The sequence below is a fragment of the Aquarana catesbeiana genome, linkage group LG06 (assembly GCF_042186555.1).
Source record: "Aquarana catesbeiana isolate 2022-GZ linkage group LG06, ASM4218655v1, whole genome shotgun sequence".
Taxonomy (NCBI): Eukaryota; Metazoa; Chordata; class Amphibia; order Anura; family Ranidae; genus Aquarana; species Aquarana catesbeiana.
In genome coordinates, this window is record NC_133329.1 from 305,488,385 (window position 1) to 305,505,416 (window position 17,032).

The 17,032-nt window shown below is 43.9% G+C and overlaps 1 protein-coding gene across 1 annotated transcript in view; it reads right to left on the bottom strand.

Annotated features, from left to right (window-relative positions):
* Positions 1 to 10,453: 10,453 nt before the first annotated feature.
* Positions 10,454 to 17,032, bottom strand: part of ABCA12 (ATP binding cassette subfamily A member 12) — a 135,578-nt gene continuing 128,999 nt past the window's right edge. The window contains exon 42 of the mRNA XM_073633579.1: positions 10,454 to 13,107. Within this exon, the coding sequence (XP_073489680.1) occupies positions 13,015 to 13,107 (93 nt within the window). The 3' untranslated portion in view covers positions 10,454 to 13,014. The remainder of the gene's footprint in view (positions 13,108 to 17,032) is intronic.

The following is a 17,032-nucleotide window of genomic DNA, read 5'->3' on the forward strand; positions in this document are numbered from 1 at the left end:
TGCCTCTGGCAGAGCTCTATTTAAGGGGGAACACATAATCCTTTTACTAGTCGTTTTTTTGGACACTTTGCAAAGATAATTTTTCCTTGAGGATTAGGAGTATATTCACTTGGAGATTGAGCATCCTACCATTAATTTTAAAGGATCCCAACGGCAACAGACTCTGTGATAGTTTTTACTGTCTGGCTAGTGGGTACCTAGTGTCTAGTAAACTGCTGTTAGGGCCCATAGTTTGTGGCATCCTCCTTACTCTATATCGGGGATATTGGTTGCATGGTTTGTTGTTTATTATACCCTGCAGTTTTGCTCTCCACTTGGCACTAGACACCTACCCTACACTCTTTGTTGTATTATTGAATTATACCACTATTAATGAATTGCTGCATTTACCATTGCCTAGATTATTTAACCATCTCTTTTTTTCAGGGCTTATTGCTGATTTTATTGAAGCATATTTATTGCCATTGGTGTGTTGGTGTTTTGTATGGCCAGTTACAGGGCATATCAGCACTGGAAACAGTCAGAGAACCCAGCATTTCCAGCAGCTTCAAATATTTCCTAAGCATCAGTGAGGTATATTCAAATTTGAAGCTGAACTCCAAGTAAACAAAAAATTAACATTTAATCTAGCTACCCATTTATAAAAAATGTCCCCAATGAGACTCTGTCACCATCTCTTACTTTTAAATTTAGCACAGGTGCAAGAAGTATAAAGAAATATACTCTCTAGTACCCCCTGTCTTGTCTTGAAATAGCATCTCCATGCTGATTTATAGCTGCTGTATTACTGAAGCTAGAAACAACACTTTCAGGACTTTCTGTCCCTCTTGCTACATCCTTGTCTTCCAGAATATGAATGTACACAAAATTTTCTTTTCAAATATTTTATTGGTAATTAACAAGCGACTGTTCCATACAATACAGTAGAGACAGCAAGGTAGCATAAGACAGTGCTTATCATAGTCAAAATTAAATCTTTAACAGAATGAAATATAGTGAAATATACAAACAAGTGAATACTCAGTCGAATCACAAGTAAAAACGATTAAGGCTGGGTTGCAAAAAATTTTTGAGGGAACAGGGTCCCCTAACTAGGTATGTAAAAGTGCTGGGCGTCTCCCCAGAAAATAAACATGGGAGTCACCAGGACCAATGTATAAGACCGAGTACATTACCAATTGGTATTAATAGGAGAAGGAGGGAGAGAGAAAGAAGGGAGAGGGGGGAAAGGGGAGGGTGACAACAGATAGAAAAGGGAGGAGCCAGAGGGGATATGGGTCGGTCGGGCCGCATGGGCAGGAGTGTGGTATCGAGATCTTAGATTTAGGATTGAGTAGATTCAAAGTCCCAACAAGTGTTCATCAATGCCGGCTGGTAGGAAGTGGTCTATCCATGGTTGCCAGATTATGGCATGCTGGGAGACTTTATCTAAAATTTTGGCTTCGATCTTGCTATGGACCATTGCTTGGGTGATCCTGTTTTTAGTTTCGGTTATATTTAGTGTGGGTGTTTTCCATGCCTTAGCAATCGTTTGCTTAGCAGCAGTGAATAGCTGAAGAAGGAGGCGAAGCTGTGCTCTTGTGTAATCTTGTGGAATAAGACTGAGCAGAGCTATCGCTGGGTTGGGTTTTAGGGTGACTTGGTGAAGGGTAGACGCCATCTGGAATATATTTTCCCAAAAGCGTTGCACCAATGGGCATGTCCACCAAATGTGCAGGTGTGTACCTCTGTCACCGCATCCCCTAAAACAGTTTGGGGAAAATTCAGGTAAGAATTTAGCAATTCTGGCCGGGACTAGGTACCATCGCATCAACACCTTGTAGTTTGCCTCTGAGGCAATCACATTTTGGGAAGAGTTTTTTGTGTTGGTCCAGATAGTCACCCAATCCTCCGCTTCAATATTAATATCTAAGTCTTTTAGCCATCGTTGTGCATACGCGGGAGGGTCCGAAGATGGTGTAGTAAGATGGGCGTAGAGTCGGGAGATAATACCTGGAGCGTGCGGGTCCGAGTCGCACATATTCTCATACTCTGTCATAGTATCTAGTCCAGAATGAGATTTAATTGTTGTTTGAACAAAATGAGTAATTTGGAGATAACGGAAGTATTCTCTACTGGGGAGCTGTGTTTGTGCTTGGATACTGTTGAATGATTTAATAGTGTCGGTATTGACTATATCACATATGCGAGTCAGACCCGCCCGCCCCCAGGACTGAAATGATGTTGGTTCAGTATAGGCTGGGTAGAATTGGGGGTGACCTAGAAAAGACAAGAGGGGGGAGTGCGGGGAAATCAATTTGAAGGGTGTCTTCAGTTTATCCCAGAGTTTGAGTGTGTGTTGTGTGAGTGGATTAGTTATGGGGCCTCGTGATACTGGGGAAAGCCATAACAAATTGGTTATAGTAAGGGGAGATGAGTCAATAGCTTCGAGACTAACCCAGAGTGGTGTTTCGAGTTTCGAGTGGTAGAGAGCAGTCTGGGCCAGCCTTGCAGCATGGTAATAATGTTGGAAGTTTGGGATACCAAGGCCTCCATTGAGCTTGTTACGAAGAAGAATGGGTCTAGCCACTCTGGGTCTTATGGAGCCCCAAATGAATTTAAAGACTTTACTTTGTATTATCCTATGATAATATGGAGGGACTGTGACAGGGAGAACTCTGTATAGATATAACAGTTTCGGTAGCAAAGACATCTTGACAGCCGCAATGCGTCCGAGCCAGGAGATACATAAGGGCAACCAAAGGTTAAGAAGAGAAGTTAGTTGAGTTAGCATAGGGAGGTAATTGTGTTGGAACAAGTGAGATGGGTCACTCATCAGTTTAATTCCTAAATAGGGAATAGATGTGGTGGACCATTGGAATGGGAAATTTTGGCGTATCTTACCTAAGTCAGCTTGCGGCAAAGAGACATTGAGAGCCCTCGATTTAGCTTGGTTGATTTCAAGCCCTGAAACTCTAGCAAATCTATCTAGGGTGTGTAGTAGGATCGGGATGGTAGTATGGGGAGATGTGACGAACATGAGAGCATCGTCAGCAAAGAGACACATCTTATGCGAGGTAGAAGCAATCTCCAAGCCTCGGATATCAGGATTACTCCTTATCAGGGCAGCTAAGGGTTCGATTGCGAGTGCAAACAATATGGGGGATAGAGGGCAACCCTGCCTAGTTCCTCGCAGAATGGGAAAGGGGTCTGAACGAAAGCCAGAGTAATGCACGTATGCTTGTGGGTGATTGTACAATGCGTTGACCCACCCCAGAAAGTGTGGGCCGAAGCCCCAGCGTTGAAGAATATAAAATAAATAGGGCCAAGAGACAGTGTCGAAGGCTTTCCGGATATCTAAAGAGAGGAGATGCATTGGAATTTTACGGGAGCGGGCTAAGTGTTGGAGGAGAATTACACGGCGAATATTATCACTCGCCTGCCTTTTAGGTATAAAATCTACTTGGTCTTTATGAATCAATCCCCCTATTATGGGATTGAGACGTAGGGTTAGAATTTTGGCTAGAATCTTGATGTCAACATTTAAGAGAGAGATTGGTCTGTAGTTAGACCATGAGGTGGTGTCCGTGTTTGGTTTCGGGATCATTGATATAAGTGCCATCAATGTGTCTCTGCCAAAGGAGTGCTGTTTAAGTATAGCGTTAAAGGAGTTGGTAAGAAGGGGGGCTAGTTCAGTTGCAAATTTTTTATAATAAAGGCTCGGAAGGCCATCTGGGCCTGGGCGTTTATGGGGTTTGAGTGACTTGATGGCTAAGACTTCCTCCGTAGTGATCGCGCTCTCCATCAGTTCACGACTAGCATTAGATAATGTAGGAATAGGAAGATTGCTAAAAAGCTTTTCCGCCTGATTCTGCGAAAACGCTGATTTAGGTTCATACAAGTTTGCTAATTGTTTACGAAATTCAGAGAGAATTTTAACCGGATTGCTAGTTACATTTTCTTTAGACAGTCTAAGCCTGATAGGGACACGAACACGGTCTGGTCTGCGAAGGCGTAAGGCCAGGTAAGTGTCTGGTTTGTTTGCTTTGGTGTAGATCGTGTGACTAGACCTGCAGATAGTCTTATCAGCCGCTTCAGCCAAGAGTAGGTCTAGTTCGAGTTTAGTCTTTTCTAAAGTTATTTTATGAGCTTCAATTGGGTTAGTTTGGAATTGTAGGAAGTGATTATAATATTCTGATTCGAGTTGGTGTAATCGGAGGATTTTATCTCTATTGAGATGTGACGCTACTGAAATGCATGTGCCTCGTATGACTGGCTTATGAGCTTCCCAGAGTAGTATAGGGGAGATATCGGGCGTAGAATTATGAGTTAGGTAGTCTTTGAGGGCTATCTGAATATCTAAGCAATATGATTGGTTAGTTAGGAGAGAATCATTCATGGACCACCACCTGTGAGTAGCCTGTGGTATTAGAGAAGAGACTGTGGAGATAACAGCACAATGGTCTGTCCATGTGATTGGATGGATATGTGAATGGAGGAGAAGCGGGGCGGATGCTATAGAAATAAAAATGTGGTCAATTCTAGAGAAAGATTTATGGGGGTGCGAATAAAACATAAAATTTTTCTTAGTGGGGTTGGATTCTCTCCACGTATCCAAAGGGGAAGCCTTAAGTATTTGTTTACGGAATTGAATAGAGGGGGTGTGATGCTCAGGGGCATAGGGGGATTTATCTGTATGTGGTTGTAGAACAGAGTTGGAGTCACCACACAGAAACAGAGTTCCTTTACAGTGGGTTTTCACTATCTGTAGTAAATGTGAGAAGAAGGGGTTTGGGTTTGAATTAGGGGCGTAATAAGAAACAAAGGTCGTTGTAACATCCTGTAACAGCCCTACAAGCAGCAAATAACGGCCCTCTGGGTCTTTTATTTCAGTTAGGGGAGTGAATGGCGTGGTGTGGTGAAAGGCTAGCAGGACCCCTCGGTGTTTTGTGTCTGCTGAGGCGGTGAAGACTTGCGGGTATTTAGAACTAAAAAAGCTGGGAGTGTGGCACTTTGAAAAGTGGGTTTCTTGAAGAGCCACTATGTTGGCTTTTAGGGATGCAAACGTTTGAAAGGCTTTGACCCGCTTATGTGGAGAGTTAAGCCCTTTAACATTTAGGGTAAGTACATTAAGTGGTGCCATGGTTGGGTATGTGGAGAATTGTTAGCCAGGGATACAGAGCCCATGCGAGCCGACCGACAAAGGAAGAAGGAAAAAGTAGAAGGAAAAAGTTTGAGAGAAAAGAAAGAAGGGGAAAAGGAAGGAAGGGCATAGGGTGTAGGGCACGCCACCGAGGTCGCCTCCTATTAGGGAGGCAATAGGTCAGTGACGCCCGACCAGTAAGTGCGCCAGCTCTGCGATCAGTAGACCAAACAGAGAGGGGGTGCACCATAGAGAGGGAGCGCGTTGACTGCTCCCCGCCGCAGTCGGGAATAATCAAAACAGTTTGAAGTCAAAACTTTCAATGATACAACTTATATTAGGGCACTAACCCAACACAGAACATGAGTAAAGAGCTTAAGGAGGAGATTATTAGTTATAGGTAAATAATTGGTGTATACACTTTTGCTTTCCTTGTACCATTCCCAAAAGACAAGATTGTACAACCAGGCGGAGTTTATATGAGGACAGGGGAGGGGGGGGGGGGAGAGAAGGGGAGTGAGACGGGGGTAAGGGGAAGGCCTAGGGGGGGAGGGAGGGAGGAGGATGGGAATGGAGGGAGGGGCGGGAGAAAGGGAGGTAAGGGAATAGGGATAGAAAACATAAGCTAGCTTTTAAATCTGACATGAATTGCATTCAAAATAAAGTCTTGTGGGATTATGATTGCTATATTGTGATGGTATTGGAGCGGGAAAGGCGGGATACTGGGATTAATCTGGCATACTTTGCATAGACCAGCTTAATCGTACAAGCTATAATTCAGTTTGTGTATACAATATGCAAGCAGGTAGAAATGTAGTCTTAAGGTTAAAACAATTCAACTCAACATAAAAAGAAAATAAAGAAAAGGAAAATAAAGAAAAAAACCTTTGAAAAAGGGTGAAATAGCTAAACCTGAGTAGGCCGTAGAGAGCCTAAGAGCCCTGCAGTGAAGGCCTGCAGGACGCTGTATTAGTTCTTAAACCAACCGTTGTCGTCCAGCAGCTCCCGGTCGCTGAAGCATTCTATGCGGAGACAGTCATGAAAGATGCAACCGAGGAACTGTACGCTGGAAGAGACAAGGGAAGAAGAAAAAACAAGGGGGGAGAGAAAAAATATATATCTGTCAGGCTTTCAGCGGAAGGCTTGAGATTTCGGGCTGGGATAATAGCTTCCAGGTGATCGTGCTGGGGTTCCTTTCCGGATAGACTGTGGATCGGGATTACTCCTCTTCGGGGTCATGTTGTAGGGCTGGGAAGTAGATCTGGCTGGTGTACGAGGCAGAGATGTTTCAGATTGACGCGCCTGGGGCGACAGGTGCAGAGATTCTAGCAAGCGTTGCAGCGACTCAGGGGTGGTGCAGGTATGTTGTTGTCCTTAGTAGGAAAATTGCAAGGCAAATGGGAATCTCCATGTGTACTTGAGTTGGTGCTGTTGTAGTATCTGCAGCTGCGGCTTCATAGCATGCCGTTTAGCGATGGTAAGGGGCGCTAAGTCCGTGAACAGTTGGAAGTCGTGATTCTGGAACTGAAGGGAGTTATTATTCCGTGCTGCTGTTAGCTGTTCCTTCGTGCGGAAAAAGTGTAATTTAACTATGATATCTCGCGGTGGTCCGTCTGCTTGACGGCGAGTTAGCGCCCTGTGAATTCTGTCAAACTCAAGGCGTTCGATGGGTATGGAGGGTGCAAGTTCTTGAAATAAAGCTGTGGTGAATGATTGTAGATCATCAATCGCCTCTGGTATACCCCTGAGGCGCAAATTGTACCTGCGAGAGCGATTTTCAGCATCTTCCAGACGTGATAACAGCATAGCGTTCTCCTCACGGAGGCCAATTTGCTCATGGGCCTGTTCCTGCAACGTGAGTTCCATATCGTCAACCCTGGTCTCAAGGTCTGCTGTGCGTTGGCCTATTTCACGGATCTCTCGTGACAGATTATTTGTAATCTGGTCTGAAGTTGTTTTCAGTGCTTTATGGAGCATAGTTTCCATCAGCCTTATGAAGGCAGTCTGCGACATACCTGCTTGCGGTAAGGAGGGGGAGCCGCCTGGATTAGATTGAATGTCCGGCTCGTCTTCACTCTCCAGCATTTCTGAGCATGCAGGAGAGGACGCTGCTTGATCAGCCAGGGCTCGGGCCTTCGCTGCCATCTTGGAGGAAGCGCGGGCCAGCGCTTCTTTAATGGGTTTCGGCTTCATTTTGCCGCGATGACCCGTAAGAACCATACCGGAGGGGGCACTGATGTCTGAGGAAGTAATCCCTAGAAAACGGGAGCTGGATCGCCGGTTTAAAGATGCTTTACGATCCCGAATGTGCGGCGGGGAGTGCGGAGCTTCACAGAGAGACGTCCGCCATGTAAAGCTTCGCGCATGCGCCCCATGTACACAAAATTTTAATTCATGGAATATTATCCAAAAACCAAACCTATGCTGTACACTTAGCTCCATGCTGCAGCATCTGTGTGACATTGCAGCTGTCCCACTCTGGCTCCAAGACTGAGATCTGAGTGATTACCTCCATGGATCAGGCAACTCTCAGCTGTGTGCTGAAAGGAGGAGCCAGCTTTCAATCAAGCAGATAGATGGATCCCGACAACATTATGGGTATACTTCCCGTACTTAAAGTGGCTCTGCCCAATCAGCCGATAGCAAGCAATAGCCTGTTATCAGCCCACTCTAGGTCACATGAAAACAAAAGTAAATCTGACCCAAAGTTTGGCCTAAAAAGGTTTGTCCATACTCCTCTTTTAAATATTGTATATAAAAATATCTTACAGTATATGAAACAATCCACATGCTCAGATTTAGAACAATTAATGATTGGCACCCACTCCAAAATTTACCTTATTTGCACATTTATTATTTATTTTAATAACATACATATATACACACCGATAAGCCACAACATTATGACAGAGTCTTTGCCTCGATGGGTCAGGGCTATTTTGGTAAGAGGGACCTACTCAATATTAGGTGATAGATCATAATGTTATGGCTGATCTGTGTGTGTGTGCGCATATATATATATATATATATATATATATATATATATATATATATATACAGTATCTCACAAAAGTGAGTACACCCCTCACATTTTTGTAAATATTTTATTCTATCTTTTCATGTGACAACACTGAAGAAATGACACTTTTCTACAATGTAAAGTAGTGAGTGTACAGCTTGTATAACAGTGTAAATTTGCTGTCCTCTCAAAATAACTCAACACACAGTCATTAATGTCTAAACCGCTGGCAACAAAAATGAGTACACCCCTAAGTGAAAATGTCCAAATTGGGCCCAATTAGCCATTTTCCCTCCCGGGGCTCTCATTAGTGTTACAAGGTCTCAGGTGTAAATGGGGAGCAGGTGTGCTAAATTTGGTGTTATCGCTCTCACTCTCTCATACTGGTCACTGGAAGTTCAACATGGCACCTCATGGCAAAGAACTCTCTGAGGATCTGAAAAAAAAGAATTGTTGCTCTACATAAAGATGGCCTAGGCTATAAGTAGATTGCCAAGACCCTTAAACTGAGCTGCAGCACGGTGGCCAAGACCATACAGCGGTTTAACAGGACAGGTTCCACTCAGAACAGGCCTCTTCATAGTCGACCAAAGAAGTTGAGTGTTGAGTGCACGTGCTCAGCGTCATATCCAACGGTTATCTTTGGGAAATAGATGTATGAGTGCTGCCAGCATTGCTGCAGAGGTTGAAGGGGTGGGGGTCAGCCTGTCAGTGTTCAGACCATAGGCCGCACACTGCATCAAATTGGTCTACATGGCTGTCATCCCAGAAGGAAGCCTCTTCTAAAGACGATGACAAGAAAGCCCGCAAACAGTTTGCTGAAGACAAGCAGACTAAGGACATGGATTACTGGAACCATGTCCTGTGGTCTGATGAGCCCAAGATAAACTTATTTGGTTCAGATGGTGTCAGGCGTGTGTAGCGGCAACCAGGTGAGGAGTACAAAGACAAGTGTGTCTTGCCTACAATCAAGCATGGTGGTAGGAGTGTCATGGTCTGGGGCTGCATGAGTGCTGCCGGCACTGGGGAGCTGCAGTTAATTGAGGGAACCATGAATGCCAACATGTACTGAGACATACTGAAGCACAGCATGATCCCCTCCCTTCAGAGACTGGGCCGCAGGGCAGTATTCCAACATGATAACGACCCCAAACACACCTCCAGGACAACCACAGCCTTGCTAAAGAAGCTGAGGGTAAAGGTGATGGACTGGCCAAGCATGTCTCCAAGACGTAAACCCTATTGATCATCTGTGGGGCATCCTCAAATGGAAGGTGGAGGAGCACAAGGTCTCTAACATCCACCAGATTTGTGATGTCATCATGGAGGAGTGGAATTGGACTCCAGTGGCAATCTGTGAAGCTCTGGTGAACTCCATGCCCAAGAGAGTTAAGGCAGTGAAAATAATGGTGGCCACACAAAATATTGACACTTTGGGCCCAATTTGGACATTTTCACTTAGGGGTGTACTCACTTTTGTTGCCAGCGGTTTAAACATTAATGGCTGTGTGTTGAGTTATTTTGAGGGGACAGCAAATTTACACTGTAATACAAGCTGTACACTCACTACTTTACATTGTAGCAAAGTGTAATTTTTTCATTGTTGTCACATGAAAAGATAGAATAAAATATTTTTAAAAATGTGAAGGGTGTACTCACTTTTGTGAGATACTGTATATAGATATATATACTGTTTATAGGGGCGGACCGTCCATTAAGGGAGCACGGGCGCCGCCTCCCCTGTTCATCGTAGCCTCCCCTATCCATACGTCCTTTTCCTTTCAGGATGCGGGGCGCATGGAATCCAAAGTGGGGTGGGTGTTTTTTTGAAGCACTGATTAGAGCCAGAGGCTCTAATAGGCTTCAAAATAGGGTGGGCTTGGGGTGCTGAGAATTTGCTCACAGCCCACCCAAGTGTGTTACAACAGCAAATGAATATTCGCTATTGTAACACTGATCCTCCTCCCGGCCAATCAGGAAGCGGGTTTTGACACCCGATTGGCTGAAAGGACAGGCAATCCTATTGGACGCCCAGGAGGATAGGAGGAGCCGCGCGCTGGAAGCCGGCATGGATGGGAGGACACGGAGCCACTGCATGCTGCCTGCCACCCACCTAGATAGGGTAAGTGCCGAACCGACTGGGAAATAGTGCAGGGGGGGTACCCCCGGCCGCTCGGGGGTACTTGTTTGTCGCCCCTCCCCAAAAAAGAAACACCAGCCGCCACTGATATATATAATTCTATTCTACTTGTTGCCAGTTATGTGTCAGAATTGAATGATTAAATCTACAAAATGAAAAGAGAACAACCAGGTAACAGAAAACATTTATTGTAAACATTTCGCTTTAAAAAATTCATTTTTATTTTAAAACAATAACAATGGCACTGTTAACATAATTAATAAATAAGTATGCCTGTCTTGAAAATATTTGTTGCTGCTCACAGTGAAAGCCCTTGTGTCACTGCATTTGCCATTTTAATCAATGGTTTTTAAGAATAAAGAAAAGAAAAACGTTGGGAAATAAAGACATTGAATATGTTAATTTTATTGAACATTTTTCACTTTTTTCTATTTTACTGAAAATATTACAAAGCAAATCTTCTGCAATGGAATATAGTACTGTGTATTAATTAGTGAATTTTCTGAAACATTAAGTGCTTTTCTTCCTGGCATCAGTTTGATGGCTTTTAAAAAAATCATGCAAAAAGTTTAAATAAATTAGTTTAGCGGTAGTGATAGCAGAATCAAATCACAGAAACTTAATTACACATGTATTTTTTCAATGTATTTTCTTCAATTTCTTACAATATTATCATCCTAAATGTGCATAAAAATTGTGTTCAAAATGCTAAACACTAGCACCATTTTTTCTTTTATTTGGTACAATCATTAAATAGAAAATGACTGAAATTGAAAGACCAATAACAAGGTATATCTTTATAAATATATGCATACTATGGAGTACACTATTAAAATAACAAGAAATCTTTGGTAGTAGAACATAATTATATCTATTTGATTTTTAACTGCATTTGTTTCCTTCATTTTAAAAAAAGGCTGGGTACCCATTAGGCACATTATTGTGCTCCAGTATTGTTATTGCACCACTTTTGCAGGGCTAGTACTTAATGCACATAGACAAAACATGCAGTTCACCAAAGGGTATATTAAGCCTTAATAGAGTGTGTTAACTCTTGTCATGATAACATTTTTTTTTTCCTGAGACTGAGAATTGCTGACCAATGAATTATATTTGTGCAGCATTCTTCACATTTTCTCTCTCAGCAGTGGAACCTTCCTAAGAGAACAGTGCAAATCAATAGGCAGCAGAAACACAACATGAGGGTAAGTACCACTCCTAGACATGCCTGGTTAATGCTGTTTAATTCATTCTATAGCACTCAAGATCTGGGGATGAAATATCATATTTATACACAGACTATCCTTCTGTTAGGGCTGGCATTGAGCACAGGTGTATCTGACAACAATTGCAGCCTGCGTGAGCTCTTTTGGGTTGTTCATCCTTATTCAGTCCTAAGTCAAGGTAACAGCAAATGTAGATGTTGCTTATTTTTTTTGTTTGTACCTAGTTCTTATTATTATACTATATTTGGAAATAGTGCAAATACATAAACAGTTGTGGACTTTCTATGCAGTGCCAATTTTTAAAGTGAAACTTTGGGCAAAATGGCATACTGTATATGATGCAATCTGTCAGTAGTTACTAGTGACATTTGTATTACCTGTTGAACCTGCCAGTAGGTTTGTTAGTACTAAACTACATTTACCAGACCAAGCTGTCCAGAAAAAGTGGAGGATTGAGACAAGCCATTTAACACCAACAGATGTGCTTTTATTCATTTATTTAAACCCTTTACTTCAAAAGGAAAACACCTGTTTTTTATAACTGCTTAAAAATTGTTAGATGGAGTCATGCTTTAATTTGTTAGTCAAGCATGTAGAATCCATCTAAATTCACTAGCCTATCTAACACTACCCTCTCCATAGGTTGGCAGTGCTGCTGTCTTATAGAGGGTACATTGCTCTTCCATATATACAGTGGAGTAGTGAGTGGAGCCACTCTAAGACAGGAAGTGTGTTACTGGCAGGACTACCAGGTGAAAATAAAGAAAAAAAACAGCCTAATATATAAAAACCAATGCAGCCAGGACTGGTAAGTTGCATTACACTGTTTGTTTTTAGGTTTAGATATGCTTTAAGCCCAGTCCAACAGCCCAAGTGCATAAATATTTTTTTTTTAAAAAGGCATGCATGCATACAGTCCAGATAAAGCTTTTAAAGACTTGGTGAAATTCATTTTTTTATTCTAGCAAACATTTAGAAAAAATGTAAACATTTGTATCCTCTTTTGCGTGCAGCAATGAAGACTCTGTTAAATAAATCTTCTATTATTGGACTTTATCTCTCTGATCGTCTTGGTTTAATAGTATCTTTAAATGTACATTTTTGACCACTGAACAGCAAGACAGAATTTAAGAGCCAATATATGTTCAGTGTCACCTTATATATCTGGCTCTGAGTTTATTAATAAAAGATTCATCTGTTTCTATAAATTGCATTTTCTTTCTGTTTAGAAATGTCATGACTGTCATTCTGAATATGGCACTATCATGGAATCAATTACTACATTTCAGTAAAGCAGTTTTATCAAAAAGATCACAGACTTACAATGCCTACATAAAAAAATATACATATAGATGTTTGTTGTTAGAGGAGAGTGATGACCATGATTAATCACATTTAGGTTTGTCTCCTTGGGTGACCTTGTCTTCATAAAGTGCTTAATTCTTGAATTATTTTCATGCTGATATCCACTGAGAGGTTTTTGAGGAACATTCAGTCTATAGAATCTTTATGCAACCACCACCCGCAAGTCCTGGCTGCTACCACTGCTGAGACTGGAATTATCAGGGGTTGCCTGGGCCTGAGCAAAGTTGATGAAAACCTAGAAAAAATAAAAGGGCATATTAGAGGCTAAATTATTACAGCGCTTTCAAAGTCATGGGGCACTAACCCAAAGCAACCAATCGGATTTGCTATATCTTACTATATCTTACTGTACTTTGCATAGTGTTTTTGTATATAACACAAAGTCTTGACTAGGCGATTATTCATATTTAATTGCTGGAAACAGAAAAGTAGTAACACGAAGAATAATCTACTTATAGTCCTACATGAAAGGTCTTCAGCTGCCCCAGGAAATCGATTTTATCTTATATGTACCTCTCAAAAAGAATCACAATCATTTTGGAGCAAATGTATTTTTTTATCTGCTGATTTTTAAAAAAACCTATGTAACAGAGTGCACACATAACACTGGTGTCAAAAAGCATCATGGAAAATCTAAAGAAAGAGGAAAAAGGAGAATCTGTTTGCTTTTAGGCAACTTCTCTCTACTGAGCAGTAGGAAAGGGAATGCTGGCTGGAAAAGGTACATTTAAATTTTCATATCTAATATATCATTTTTGGCCGACTACATAAAACTGAATTTCTCTTAAACTTTTATTTATTTATTTTAGTCCTAAATGCAATAAATAAGGAAAATCTAGGCAACACCACAATCCTCTTTAAGGAAGTCAGAGGTAAGCCCTAAATAAACTTGCTCTCAGCTATATATACTGTACAGTATATCCAATGGCACCTTGATCATGTATGCACCTAAAAGCTAACTTTGGTATATTTATTTTGCTTTTTTCTGGACCAAAGCTGCTAGAGTTGTAAGAGATTAAACTCGATAGATAAATATCTTCATTTTAATTAGGTCCTCTTTGCTGCTAATAGGGCTGAGTGATATAAAATATAACAGACCTGTTGTCACCTCAAACTACATTATCATTTGACCAGTTGACAAATAGGAAATATGTGATATACAAAAAAACGACCTGCACTGCTTACTTTCTACAAACCAACAAAAATAACAGATAAGAGCAGCTCCCACTTTCTTGTGATTCCCATAGCAATCAAATAGTAATAATAATAAGTGCAGCACTCTCAAAGGTTCACAAAATACCACTACCTTTGTGTATGACTATGAAAATAAAAAATCACATTATAGATGAGTATAAACACATACAGTGCATCTGGAAAGTATTTACATCGATTCACTTTTTGAACTTTTTGTTATGTTACAGCCTTATTCCAAAATGGATTCAATTAATTCTTTTCCTCAAAATTTTACAAACAATAACCCATAATGACAATGTGAAAGAAGTTTGTTTAAAATCTTTGCAAATTTATTAAAAATAAAAAAACAAAAGAATCACATGTACATAGGTATTCACAGTCTTTGCCATGACACTCAAAATTGAGCTCAGGTACTGTACATCCTGTTTCCACTGATCATTCTTGAGATGTTTCTACAACTTGATTGGAGTCCATCTGCGGTAAATTCAGTTGATTGGACATGATTTGGAAAGGCACACACCCAGTGGCGGCTGGTGAAGTTTTAAGATGGGGGGGCGCTAGACCCCGCCCACCATTTTGATCCCTCCCACTTCTCATAAGCCACACCCCTTATAGAATCCACCCACTCCGTCCCCTGTAGTACATCATATACCAGGCTGTATATTATACACAGGGCTCTGTACATCATATACCAGGCTCTACATTATACACAGGACTCTAATGACACATCAATCTGTCTCACAGCCCATCAGGGACAGAGGGATGGTGGGTGGGATGGGATCAGGGACTGAGGGATGGGATCAGGGACAGAGGGATGGGATCAGGGACAGAGGGATGGTGGGTGGGATGGGATCAGGGACAGAGGGATAGGATCAGGGACAGAGGGATGGTGGGTGGGATGGGATCAGGGACAGAGGGATGGTGGGGGGGGACAGAGGGATGGTGGGTGGGATGTGATCAGGGACAGAGGGATGGGGGATCAGGGACAGAGGGATGGGACCAGGGACAGAGGGTGGGATCAGGGACAGAGGGATGGGACCAGGTACAGAGGGTGGGATTAGGGACAGAGGGATGGTGGGTGGGATGGGATCAGGGACAGAGGGATGGGGGATCAGGGACAGAGGGATGGTGGTGGGATGGGATCGGGGACAGAGGGATGGGGGATCAGGGACAGAGGGATGGGGGATCAGGGACAGAGGGATGGGATAAGGGACAGAGGGATGGGATAAGGGACAGAGGGATGGTGGTGGGATGGGATCAGGGACAGAGGGATGGGGGATCAGGGACAGAGGGATGGGATAAGGGACAGAGGGATGGTGGTGGGGTGGGATCAGGGACAGAGGGGTGGGGGATCAGGGACAGAGGGATGGGATAAGGAACAGAGGGATGGTGGTGGGATGGGATCAGGGACAGAGGGATGGGGGATCAGGGACAGAGGGATGGTGGTGGGATGGGATCAGGGGCAGAGGGATGGGGGATCAGGGACAGAGGGATGGGATAAGGGACAGAGAGATGGTGGTGGGATGGGATCAGGGACAGAGGGATGGGGGATCAGGGACAGAGGGATGGGGGATCAGGGACAGAGGGATGGGATAAATGACAGAGGGATAGTGGTGGGATGGGGGATCAGGAACAGTGGGGTTGGATCAGGGACAGAGGGATGGTGGTGGGGTGGGATCAGGGACAGAGGGATTGGGGATCAGGGACAGAGGGATGGTGGTGGGATGGGATCAGGGACAAAGGGATGGGGGATCAGGGACAGAGGGATGGGATAAGGGACAGAGGGATGGTGGTGGGGTGGGATCAGGGACAGAGGGATGGGGGATCAGGGACAGAGGGATGGGATAAGGGACAGAGGGATGGTGGTGGGATGGGATCAGGGACACAGGGATGGGGGATCAGGGACAGAGGGATGGGATAAGGGACAGAGGGATGGTATAAGGGACAGAGGGATGGTGGTGGGATGGGATCAGGGACAGAGGGATGGGGGATCAGGGACAGAGGGATGGGATAAGGGACAGAGAGATGGTGGTGGGATGGGATCAGGGACAGAGGGATGGGGGATCAGGGACAGAGGGATGGGATAAGGAACAGAGGGATGGTGGTGGGATGGGGGATCAGGGACAGTGGGATTGGATCAGGGACAGAGGGATGGTGGTGGGGTGGGATCAGGGACAGAGGGATGGGGGATCAGGGACAGAGGGATGGAGGATCAGGAACAGAGGGATGGGGGATCAGGGACAGAGGGATGGTGGTGGGATGGGATCAGGGACAGAGGTATGGGGGATCAGGGACAGAGGGATGGGGGATCAGGGACAGAGGGATGGGGGATCAGGGACAGAGGGATGGGATAAGGGACAGAGGGATGGTGGTGGGATGGGATCAGGGACAGAGGGATGGGATAAGGGACAGAGGGATGGGATAAGGGACAGAGGGATGGTGGTGGGATGGGATCAGGAACAGAGGGATGGGGGATCAGGGACAGAGGGATGGGATAAGGGACAGAGGGATGGTGGTGGGGTGGGATCAGGGACAGAGGGATGTGGGATCAGGGACAGAGGGATGGGATCAAGGACAGAGGGATGGGGGATCAGGGACAGTGGGATTGGATCAGGGACAGAGGGATGGTGGTGGGGAAGGATCAGGGACAGAGGGATGGGATCAGGGACAGAGGGATGGTGGTGGATGAGGAGAGGAGGGGTGGAAGTATTACTCACTTGCTCTTAGTTTTAGTCAATTCCCTCTCCCTTCTCAGTCTGAACTCACAGTGCCTCCAGTAATGGCTCTCCTGACATGGGGACAATGTCTGCACATCTCACTAGGGGGATAGTTTGTCCCCCTCTCACTGGACTGACCTGGCTGACTTTCTCCTCCACTCCAGTTTCTTCCTCCCGAGTCCCGACACGGATCTGCTTAGAGGAATGGGCGGAGCTGCTATATCAGTCAGTGAGTGCTCACTCAGGCAC